We start from the raw sequence: 12,400 nt of genomic DNA, 5'->3' as shown, positions 1-12,400 counted from the left end.
TCTCCCCCTTGACCCTCCTTGTCCTCCAAACTGTTAAATGTGAACACATCTTCTAATCAGAAATTCCACAGAAATTACAGCATACTGCTCCCACACCCTTCACTTGAGCAACTTAAAATATTCCTGTTAGCACAAGTAGAAGAGGGAAAGGCTGGCAGGATATGATCATTCCACATACAGCTGGTAAAATTACAAATACCTCAGAGAAAGACAAACACACAGAACAAAGTTATTTTAAAAATGGTTCTGTGCTCAGTTCTGCAAACCCTTTTTATTCTGTGCACAGAGAAATCCCAGATGTTTTCTCCAGCCATAATTTCAATGCAATGATAATCCTCTAATGGATGAGTACAGACTCACTGAGTCTGCAGTGCTTGAAAAGTTTATCTGACAAGTTTTACTTTTACCTCCAGCATGCCAAATCTTCCTGCAGAGCCTCTGGCAAGTCATGACTTGATGCAAGAAGAAAAGCTTCAAAGCAATTTGAATCCACCACGAAAGCAGGGACAGGTAATTCTCTGCATTAGCTGGATGATTCATGAAAGAGATCTTTAGCTAGATTCAGATTACATATGAGCAAGTAACACAGTCTAAAAATCTGTATTATCACCCTAAAATGAAGGCTGGAATGATCATTTATCTATGAAGGAAAAAACCCACAGAAATATTATCTTTTTCCTACACTCTTCAGAAAGCTGCTTATAGAAATCCTATTTTCTCAGAGATCACCTGTGACAGCTCTAATAAAAGGAAAATTCAAACATTCACATTTAAAATATGGGGCTTGATTTAGGAGATAGGAAATGCCAAAACCAGAACTGCAACAGGATTTCCACACCCCTGCTGACGTTACTAACACAAGGTCCCTGAATTTTCAGCATACAAGCAGAGATTGGGCAGTTGTGTGATATTTAGGTTTGGGCTGATTAAAACCTGCATGTTGGGAGAGCTGTCTAAGCTCATCCTTCAGGGCTCATGTCAGCCTCAAATTTGTGTCTCTGGCAGATGTGGCTACTGCAGCACAGCTCAGCATCTTCTGGGGGGAAAAGAGACCTTGTGTCTGATTCTTCTGAGCAGCTCCAGCAGTCACAGCTGCCACCAGCAGTCTGTAGAAGTGGGGCCACAGCACTTCTCTCTATCCCCCTCCTGTGCCCTGCTCCTGCAGACCTTCTCCATAGGGATGAGGGCTCTGAGTCAGGGCTTCCACTACACATTCACATGGCACTGATCACAGGACAGCTGGGATTCCTGCCAGCTGCCACAGCGTTGTTGTCATAGAAATAATACATTTTTGAAATCTCATGTCTTCAAGACACAGCTGAAGTAGGGAATATAGCAAGAATCCCTCACAGACTCGAGAGACACATTGGCATTTTAAAGACAGAGAACTTCAAGGGAGCAGCTTGGACCTTCCACCTTCATATTCTAAAAGAGAAATCAGAATATTCTCATTTGTTAGATTTCAAAGCCAAGCAAAGGAGACGCTGGAGAACTGCAATAACCATCAGGGTTTCAGCTCCTAAACATCTCCACCTTTCCCTCAGAAAACTGAGGATATCATGTTAAAAACAGAACCTTAAGTACAAAACACCAGCTGAGCAGAGAAAAACTGTGTAGAAAACAGAAACAAAATGTTGTTTCAGAGAGAATACACTGGCACTGCACAACCACAGAGTAGATGTAGGTATATACAACAGCACCATGAAGTCAAAGCATTAAGCTTCATGTCCCTGAGAATTTCAGTGTCTATGCAGAATATCTGTCCACACTCATCCAGCAGCTTGTTAGTGAGCTGTTTATCAAGTTCCTAAAAGGAAGGAGCCCAGGAGTTTCTAAAGAGGCTACAGCTGGCACTGCAAGGCCAAGGGCAGCACAGAAAGATACCTCTGGAGATAGTTCAATGGAAAATAATATAGCAGATGAATGGAAAGGGACTTGCCTCAGAGGAATGAAGTTAGTTTTCACAATATGAAGTTAGTTGTCACTTTTGCATTAGTCAAAAATGAAACTTCATTAATTTTGTTAATTGTAGACCAGTAAATCCCCTCACTGCTCTGGACTCAGGGACAATCCCAAGAGACCACAGAGCCCAGTCTCCAATCTCCAGGCCAAGTGTGGCTGACAACATAATCTTATGGCTGCATGTAATGAGGACAGCCATTAACCAGCTACAGGATTCATGTCCCCTTGTGTCCCTTTCCACATTCCACAATGGATTAGGTGCTGAGAATCAAGTTCCTGGGCTGTTCCAAAGACAAACAAGGACCCTCCATCACCCTCAGGAGGCAGCTAAGCCACCTTCAAACTGCCACTGCTGTCTCAAGATTTGAGCCCAATATTTGCTTTTTTGAATCACCAGAGATGTTCTCTATACATCATGTCTAACATTCAAATAGATGACATCAGCTTATGCCACCACTCCCCACACTGATGCACACTTCCACAGGGTAACATTGATGGCAAGACCTTTCTGTTGAAGGCAGAATTAAAGTAAGCTGCTTCTGTGTCTTGTCTCAGGCAAGAGAGCAATGTTGGGTGGAGACAGGCACAAACTGCCTTCTGTGATGCCAGAGAGAGTGAGAGTCCAGCACCAAGCTGATCTCACACGTTACACACAATTCCCAGCAGCTGGGTCTAGGTCTTGCTTTATGCTTCTTTTCAGATGTATTTACCTCTGTTCTGGTCATACAGATAAAAACCCCTCATAAGTACTGAAGTTGGCATAACAGGCTGGCAGGAAAGACCTCAGCTGGAACCCCTGCACAGCTGCAGGCTGCTTGTGCCAGCCCGAAGTGACACCAGAGTGGCACAAATGAAGCACTGAGTGCAGAACCTGGAGCAGAACAGCTCTCTCCATCCCTGCAGAGCCCATACATCCTCTGCTCAAACACTGCACTAAAGCCTCCCCTCCTTCCACAAAGGCTGTGCCATTTTGCAGAAATAACAAATGTCAACAAAAATGATCTTTTTCAGAGAAAAATGCAAACTTTTCTAGCTTAGCAATGAGGGAATTTGTGCAGGGCGTGGAAGTCACAGCTCTGCTCCTGACTAATTTTTTAACCTTCTGTTGAAGACTGCTCTCATGTGAACTACAGAAACTGTCAGGATTGAAGGAAAAGGAATCCAGGTCAATTCCCTTCCCAACTACAAAGCTATCATTCACTCTCACTCTGTGGCCAAATAAAACTTTCCTTGTTTCTGTCAAAAGAAACAATCTCAAATCTGCCATGCCATTCCCATTGTATAAACCTGAAGAAACAGAGCAATCTAGGTGACAACCAGGAAAATGGAAAATAAATTTAAAAAAAGAAACCTCATTCTGAAGAAAACAGAATCATTCCATATCCAGCAATGACATCCAGTTACCTGCACTCCTCAGGTCTGCCCACTGCACCCTGACCCCAGTGACATAAATCCTCAGTGGAAGAACTGCCAAGAACATAATTAGAAAGGAGCTGAAGATATTCAAAGCACAAAAAAGTTAATTTTAATAATAGAAATAATGCACCATATCAAGGTGTAGTCAACAGAATCAACAACATTAAGTCTTCAGTAGATTGTCCTTGAAATACCTACACCTCCAGTGTTGCTTGAAAATTTACAGCAAATTAAGTTTTCCAGCTGAAATAACTCTATTAAGGTTTCTTTAGTGTGCTCATCCCTAAGCATGGTAGAACACGAAAGTTAAATCCCAATTAATCTGCTCTGACATGCAGCCATCTAGAATGACTTGAGAAGTCACAGTCTAAAGAGGGAAAATAATGGGATTAATCCTGTCTCTCTTACCTATGCAAGTGGTTGCTTCCATTGCAATTAACTGCATTGGGACAGCAGATCCCTGTGCCTGTACAGAGACAGGGAATGCAGAGCCCTCTGCAGTGGAGCTAGAGCTGAGTGTTCCCAGGGCTGCTGCCTGCTGCTCATTTGTTTCTCAGTAGAATAAATATGCTGCAACGAGTGATAAACATGCCTAATTGCTTTTGAGCTTGAGGGAAATAAGCTGAGGGGATTTAGCCATTAATTATTCCCAAAAGGGAAGTACCTCAGGAGTAAGAGACAGGGTGGAATGGCCATTTGAATCCTGGTGAGCTGACTTTATGGAACTTTATGGAACCCAGCTAGAGCTGGCAGCCAGGCTGCAAAAGACAGAAGACATCCTTCTTTGTGTTTGAGATCAAGAAATAAAGGGTAGATAAGAAACACAACATTTACTTACTCATTTCTTTCCTAGGCTAAAATTAAGAATTTTTGAGGCTGACCTAGTTCTCAAGCTCAAAATATGCAGTTTCTTAGAGCAAACCATTTCACCCTAACACCTGACACAGAGACTGAGTGAATCCCACACTGGAGACCTCTCCCTCGTCCAGCTGACCACAGACAGTGATCAGATATCCAGCTGTGGGATAGCTAATACTACCTCAAGTAAATCCACACAGCAAATCATTCTGAGCAGCAGAATGAAAGATAATGTAAGCAGCTCTTCTCTCACAAATTTTCCCAAGTCCACACAGTGCCTGATATTCCACTGATAAGAGAAGATGCAGCAGCTTGCAAGGATGGAGGGCCAAAGTCCTACTAGGACACAGATGTCTTAGTAACCCTCCATCATCCGTAACTAAAACTTCAGCTACTCCAGAAATGAACTGTGTGTTACAACTCCAATTCAGACCTAGCCTCTGTCTTAACCTGTTTAGTAAATCTATTTAGGTCCAAGGAGCTGGGAGGAAGAATTGGTGAGGGCAAGGAAGCAAGTTCATGTCATAGACTTCACAGTCTATAGTCTTTTAAGATAATTCCACAACAAAACCATCATCTGATTAAAACTAGGAAGGCTGAAAAATACTAAAATGACATTGAGTAATAAGACAGACAGGATGATGTGCAGTGGTGTTTTGAGTGATATGGGTTTAATCACAGCTTAGCTTTTCAAGAAAATTAAACTATGAACTATGATGGCCTAAAGTGAGGCTGTAGAAAACAACACTTTTCTCCCTTTTGGCTGGCATTGTTCACCTTGTCACTGATGCAAACTAAGCATCAGATTAAGAGCAGCCTGCCCACTCCCCTGATCTTCCAACTGCACATATGATTGAGGGGCAGTTTTTGGTGTCAGAGCCAATGCATGATGCATTATTAAGATGAAGGATATGTTGTGATCTGTCTGAAGCACTCTCGTATTGATTTTAATAACCTGAGAGTGTCTGGGGTTTCTTGAGCCCCTTTGGTGTTTGTGAACTCAACAGAACACAGTCTTTCCACCCCATTTAACACTTGTTAACCTCAGCCCTCTGAAGCATAATTTCTGGGAACAGAGCTCAGTGCTGCTACACAGTCCATGTGCCACAGACCTCTGTCAGGCATGAAAAGGGCTGCATTTGGCATCAAGCTACCCATCTGGCCCTTTACTCACTTTCTTTCATACACATAAACACAAACACACACAATTAATCTCGACAAAGACACCATCCTGCAACCCCCAAAGGAGGTGGGAACTGAAAGTTTCTCTCAGTGGGCTGCCTGCTAGCATGGAGCATATGCCTCCTACTGAAGAGCTGGGCTGGGGGGGAAGAGAATCTCCTTGGCACTGGTTGGGGAGCATTCAGATGTGGTTAACACCACACTCCCACAACACACTGCCCCAGAAAATCCTGCAGGGCGCCATCACTGCAAAAAGGTAAAGTCACTTGACCAAAACCATCTTGTGAGCTGTGTCTGGCCACAAGCCAGGAACTCAGGATTCCCAGCTTTCAGGCAGCTCAAGTTTCAGCACTGAGCTTTAGCTCCACCAGCTTCTTTCTGTGCCCTGGGATTTCCCTGTCCACACCGTTCTTTCCAAACACCAGGCACACCAGCTTGGATTCCCTCTGAACCTCTCTGATCTGGAAATCTCTCTTCAGTCTGATACTTTTCTTGCCATGAAAATGTCTTTTTAAAATACATACTTTAAAAAGGGTTTTATAGGAAGGCATATCTTATTTCTTCTCATTTCTACGACACTTGATGAAATATTACAAGATTGCAATTTATATGCTAAATGAATTCCCAGATGGCATCTAATCAAACAATCAGAAAGCAAATTAAAATGAAATATTAGTGTAACCCCGTGTGTAAAATGCAGCAGCTAAAGCTCTCTGGCATTTGCAGGATATCCTATGGAATGTAATTCTATTACCTGTGCTAACTTCATGCCTGTTCAGCATTGCAGAACATCTGAGCTATTGAGACCTCTGTCCAACACAAAAAAGAGGTGGCCCAAGGAAAAGTTTAATAGCATACTACACATAACCCTTATAACCATGTCTAGAACCATTACTGCAGCTGGTTTACTCAATTTCTGGCAGCAACTCTCAAACATATAATTTCTTAAAGCTGGCCTTCAAGTTCAAATCAAACCCAGTCAAGCTTGGGATATTTCTTTCAATAACTTCAGTGAGTTTTGCACCATGACCCAGAATTCACAGTATCTCACAGTTCTAAACAAAATCTGATGAAAAGTAAGACCCTATTCTGCAGTATCTGCCACAGGAATTCCTGTGGGAACCCCAGTTATAATTATTTGGCAAATAAAAGTACAGAAAATCCACTTTGAGCTAAGGATCTGTGATTTTTATTTTATTCATTTATTTATCTTAAAGACTAAGTTGTTTCAAAAAGGCATGAGAAGCTTGTAAAGCTTTTATTTTAATGCCCAAATATTTTAGTACTTATCACCAAACTGTTCACTTAGTTAATTTTGAAAGACCCTCTTCAATTTTAATAGAAGCATTATTTGAGGAAAAAAACCATCTGGTTTGGCTTATGGATAGTCACAAAAAAAAAGCTTATGCTCTAATCCACGCTATACTCTCCCCTGATTTAAATGAACCTTTTCTCTTCTACTCTAAAAACTAGTGACCAAAGGCACCAATATGGTTAATTTTCCTTCCTTCTACTCTAAAACCTAGTGACCAAAGGCACCAATATGGTTAATTTCCTTGAAAACAGTTAGTTTCCTCGAAAATAAACAAGGCTATTTAAGTTTCACACCAACAAACCTGAAGCAGTTTTGCTTCAGCCTCATAAGGGAAGTCAATTAACTTTGTGTATCTCGCTCTTAGCCAGAGCCTTTTGGAAAATCCCTGCCTTCATATGTGCTTCCACAGTGCTCTCCACTGGCACACAGACAAGAATACATTTGCCTTTAAAAACCCATTTCAGGAATCAAGAAAAACTTAAGGACTGTATGACAGAACTTAAAACTTGAAGAAGCTGCTATAACCCATTCTCCAGAAAAGAAAGGGGGAAAAATTATAAAAAGCAGCGTTTTACTCCTTTGAGCATGACAGGACTATCTGAGAAATGAGTGCATATATGAAATGAATGATGATATGCCATATTTAGAAAGATATTGACACAAGTCCAAGCTGGGCTTTAACAGCACTACAAAGTTATGTGTATTGACAAGCAGGGAAGCCCAGCACTCATGGGGCTACCCAAAGCTGCTTGGAAGTGAGCAAGGTTTTTTGCACTGGTGATAGGTATCCTTCATCACATGGTCTACTCTTCTTCTTCAGGTTTAGGAGAGACTAGAACTGGGGTTTGAGTATTTGGTGGAGGTTATGCAGAAGTAGAGGAAGATGGTTTCTCTAGATTTTGTACAGGTTCTCACCCAGCCCCAAGCCTCATCACCATCCAATTCACTTGGCAGGCTGAGAGAGTGATGGTATGATGCCATGTAAATGAGGAAAGTATAAAGGAAGACGCTGAAGATCCCCCAGTAAAGCATAAAGCATGTAAAATCCCAAACTCACAGGAAATCATCATATTCTCTCCCAGTGCCTCCCCACTTCAACCCTTCTCCCAGGGCACCCATTAAAAGGCAATCAAATTAAAAGGCATTACATAAAGAGAGATCGCCCCAGTTACACTCCCAAGAGGCTCCCGGCACTACAGCAGCACTAAGGGAAAACCTTCATCAACCCAAGGAACGCAGAGACTCAGCACGGATTAGCAGAGTCGGGCTTAAAGGGGGAGGAGAACAAGAATTCCACTGGCAACAAACCATTCTGAAAAATAACAAATAGAAATTAAAAATTTAAAAAAAAATAAATAAAGAGCAAGATGGGAAGCGGGTCTTGGCTCCGAGCCCCCCCGCGGAGCCCTGCTCGGGGAAGGCAAGGCAGGAGCTGAGCTTGGCTCCAGCCCTAGGCCGAGCCCCGCGGGCGGGGGCGGCTCCCGTGGGGCCCCCCCGGCTCCGCCGCTGCCCGGCCGGGCTCCGGGAGGGCTCCTCGGGCCATCCCGCACGCTCCGCGCAGCCCCGGCTCCTCCGGGCTGGCCATGGCTCCGCCGATCGCGACAGACACGACAGACACGACAGACGCGCACATAGCACACACACGGCGGGAGGGGATGGAGCTCACACGGCGGGCGGAGAGGGGAGAGGAGGGCGAGCAAGCGGGGCTGAGGTGGTACCTTGGATGTGCTGCTTGATGACATTTTCCAAATGGTCCAGCCTTTCTATAATCCTTAAAGTGTCCCCTTTGTCTTCCTCTAACTTTTTTTCCGAGATCGGCTCCTGCACTTTCACATAAACACTGGCAATGTAGTTGGTGACCCAGCCCACGTACAGCAGGCAGACGATGTTAGTCATTCCACTCAAAATCACGCAAGTGGACACTAAAGTTTTGGTTTTCCTGGTGCACACCATCCTGAGATCCCTCCATATAGCTCCAGAAATCCTGTGATCCAGAAAACAAAAATAAAGCTGCGATGAATAGAAATCCTTTTCCCCCTTTCCCCGAAACGGAGACCACTCCGAAGTCAGGACATTTCCATGCAAAAAGTTCTCTAATCCACAGAATAAAAAATTCTTGTCGCCTACCTAGAAGGAGAAGGAGAGGTGGGGGCGGGGAGGGCTGAGAATTAGAATCCCGGCTTGGAGTACATGAAAATCGGCGAAAGTTTGCGATGGCAGAGCCGACAGCAGACAGCGAGGCGTGCCGGCCGCCCGCCGCCCTCAGGCGCCGCCCCCCGCCCCGGGCATCACGGCCGCGGGCAGCCCAGCGCCCGAGCGTGGCAAACTTTGTTCCCTGCGCCGCCGCTTCCCATCGCCACCGGCCGCGGCGGAGCCCCGGAGCCGGGAGAGCCTGCCGGGGAGCGGGGCTGGCCCGGGAATGACAGCGGCCGGCTCCAATGGCAGCGGCGCTGCGCGGGGGCGCGGGGCGGGGATGCGGCGGGACCCACCTGCTCCTCGCTCCGCACCGAGCGGCGCTGGGGCCGGCCAGCCGCCTCCCTGCCTCCTTCCCTGCCTGCTTCCCTCCCTCCCTGCCTCCCTGCTTCCCTCCCTCCCTGCCTGTCTCTCTCCCTCCCTGCCTCCCTCCGTGCCGTGCCCGGGGCTGGCTGCGAAGGATCCCCAGCCTGGCAAAGCAGAGGCGGCAGCCGCCGGTGCCGTTCGCTGCGAGAGCAGCGGTGCCGCCGCTCGCAGCCAGAGGCGTCCATTTGCCTGAGGGGTGCAACCGGAGATGTGCCTTGGGCTCGGCGGAGCTCTGGGCTCCCAGCGACCACCCACCACTGCGATGTGTTTGGCTTTGAGCCTCTCGGCGTGCCCGCTCCCCGCCGAGGTTGGGCTGGGAATACCGAATGGTTGCTCGCATCCGCACCGGCGAGCCCTGTATCCGTCCGTTCATCGCCTCCCCCACCTCCGCAGGGATACACTCTATCCGAGAACATCCAGAATTAGCTTCAGTATCAGGGGCAGGATCAGCGACTCACAATTTAGTTCAGCATACCCTGCTGCTTTTCTCTCTTCACCTCACATTTTACATTAATTTCTGAAAACACATTAAAAAGGCAGATTCCTCTCAATATGAAATCTCACGGATTTGAGAGAAGGCACATGATTAATCCTTTCCATTCCTATTAAATAGGGACTTTTGTACTATATGAGATCATTGTCTTTAGATAGTTTCAAGACAGAAATGTAACCAGCATATCCAGTATTAGAAACAATGAGGCACGTGTTAATTAGCATTCTAAAATTATTTTAAATACTTATCCAATGAAAGCAAGGATATCAAATGTTGTGGATTGACTGCACTCTGTAGTCACGCTCCAGAACTGATCGTGCCACCAGGGCTTGCCAGTGTGCAGAAAGCCCAGCAAGGTGCCAGGACTTACTGCTCTGAAAGCATAAACATGTGAGTGTTCAAACCCTTCAACAGCTCCGATGTACATCGCAGCATCTTAAGAGAAGTAAAAGCAGATGATTTGTCTTAGGTCTTCGGGTTGTTATTCTTAAATAAATTGCAAGGAAGACCCAGTATTCAAGAGAGAAGGCAGGCAACTGTCCTGCCAAAAGGCAGAATGACTTCTTCCTTTCCATCAGTTGGTACTCCATAGAAACAGTAAAAATGACGAGTACTCAGACACATACAAACCAACACCAACAGAAGCTGCAGTCAACTCTGCCAACAAAGCTGAAAAAACAAACTGCCCTCTCAGTCTTCTGAGCCTCTCTGAAAACTAACTGGAATTTTGGCCAGCTTAAAAGTAACACTAGGAGAGATGAGCCCAAGAGAAGTCCCTTGGAAATTAGAATATATAACACAAGGTATGTGAATGAGAAAACAATATTTACATTTTAAGGAAAAATATTTTCAATAATACAGGGAAGTTTGCCGGACAAAGCAGTCAATGAACAAGTTCAAGCTTTGTAAAAGACAAAACACTGACAGAATATATTAGAACAGTTCCACCCTCTAAGTCAGTTCATCCACTTAGTCTGAAATAAATGTTTGTCTACACCATCATTTATTTTCCCATTTCCTGTCTTTGTGTAACACTTCAGTGTTATAGCTTTGCTTCTGGTAGCAACTGAGTGCTATGGCTGAAGCCTTTGATAATGGTGTTACCTAGACTTCCTTTAATCTTTGTAAACCCTGCCTGCAGTCACAAACTATGAATTCTTCAGCAATTTAGGCAGAATCCAGGACTTAGCCTGGCACTTCTCAATTTAAAGTACATCTTATCTGAAATCAGACCAGGTAAGGGACGAGTAACAAGCATTAATAAGTCATAATTGCCATGGAAATGTATAAAAAACTAAGCACTAACTGCTTTTATAAACAAACATGAACAGTACTTGTTACTAATGACTGTAAGCACATCCATAAGTGATACAAGCATTTGGAAAAAGGTGGATAATGTGTCTCACAGCCTTAATAGGTTGCTTATAACAGTAGATAATTGATTAACCTACAGTAACTATTAATAGTTCATTAGCCTTTTGTTCCCATCAGCTCTCGGATCATGTTTAAAATATATTTTAGTTTATAACCACATTCTCCTACTGCCAAAGCTGCACTCCTGTCTCCTAACTTGAGCCCTGATTTTACTGAAGCTACTCTTAAAACTGACTTGATAGCAAAACCTCCAGATGGTTTAATACACAAAAAAAAAAAAAAAGTGCTTGCTTTCATGCTTCTGGTAATAATATTCTAGACAGGTCTCTTTAAAAGTCTTCTTTTATGGGTTTATATGAAGTTGGAGATATCTAAGTGTATGCCATTTAGAAATTGGATGTTTTTGTAATTTTGATTTATTGTTTAGTACTACAGCCCAGATGAGACCCCTTCGTGTGACATATTACATAAATACATAAGCAATCCACTTTAATAACTTAATGGGAACAAAAACAGAAAAAGAGACAATAGGAGAATAGAAATGCTGCCAGCCTTACATTATAGTCAGGGAGAAAATTAGGTGGTAAAACCCTGAAATGTTTCTTTTTTGAACATTTAAATTATAGGGAAACACAAGGTCTATGAAATATTTTAGCTTAAATGAAAGTGGTGTTTTCTGCTTCAGGTATTTAAGCTTGAGGCAGTACAATCTACTGTGCAGGTTATTAAAATATGTTTCTTGATTTTATCCTTGTCCTGATACTGCTGTGCTATGTCATGCTATGCAAATTATTTTTTATATTATATTATATTTTATTTTTTATTTCAACATAATTATTTCACATTTCTTAAAACAGGTATGTAGTGCAGGCTTTAATGCAGATTTCCCCCAACTACACTGCTGTAATAGGGCACCATTTCAAATGGTGCTGAGGAAATATTAATCTCACAATCTAGTAAATAATGCAAGATAAGTGGCAGCTGTAAAGTGACCTATAAGTAATTCAGTTAGTATTTCTTACTTATCATTACAGTTCATGGAAGTGAAATGTTTAAGAACTGTATTTTTATTGCAGCATTTTGATGCAGGTTAAAACATTTTTATGTCTAAGATGGTGCTTGAAGCATCAGAACCAAAAATACTTACCCCATTTTATAAGAACAAGTTTCTTACACCTCGCTAGAAATCAGTGGAAAAGCTTAACTTTTAAACTTTATTTTTATCACATTCTATTCAGATC

General features: G+C 43.5%; 1 protein-coding gene across 4 annotated transcripts in view; it reads right to left on the bottom strand.

The window, feature by feature from the left end:
• GALNT18 (polypeptide N-acetylgalactosaminyltransferase 18) overlaps positions 1-9,110 on the bottom strand; it is a 246,427-nt gene extending 237,317 nt beyond the window's left edge. For 2 of the 4 annotated variants that reach the window (XM_059848290.1, XM_059848288.1), the window contains exons 1-2: positions 8,861-9,110; positions 8,452-8,717 (exon numbers count right to left, since the gene is read on the bottom strand). In XM_059848290.1, coding sequence (XP_059704273.1) covers positions 8,452-8,686 — 235 coding nt within the window. In that variant the 5' untranslated portion in view covers positions 8,687-8,717; positions 8,861-9,110. The remainder of the gene's footprint in view (positions 1-8,451; positions 8,718-8,860) is intronic. The other 2 variants (XM_059848289.1, XM_059848287.1) reach the window with 2 other exon arrangements.
• Between the last annotated feature and the right edge of the window lie 3,290 nt (positions 9,111-12,400).

Source organism: Haemorhous mexicanus, chromosome 6, assembly GCF_027477595.1.
Source record: "Haemorhous mexicanus isolate bHaeMex1 chromosome 6, bHaeMex1.pri, whole genome shotgun sequence".
In the NCBI taxonomy this organism is placed as follows: domain Eukaryota; kingdom Metazoa; phylum Chordata; class Aves; order Passeriformes; family Fringillidae; genus Haemorhous; species Haemorhous mexicanus.
The sequence above is the reverse complement of the archived record's forward strand: the minus strand, read 5'-3'. Positions and strand labels throughout refer to the sequence as shown.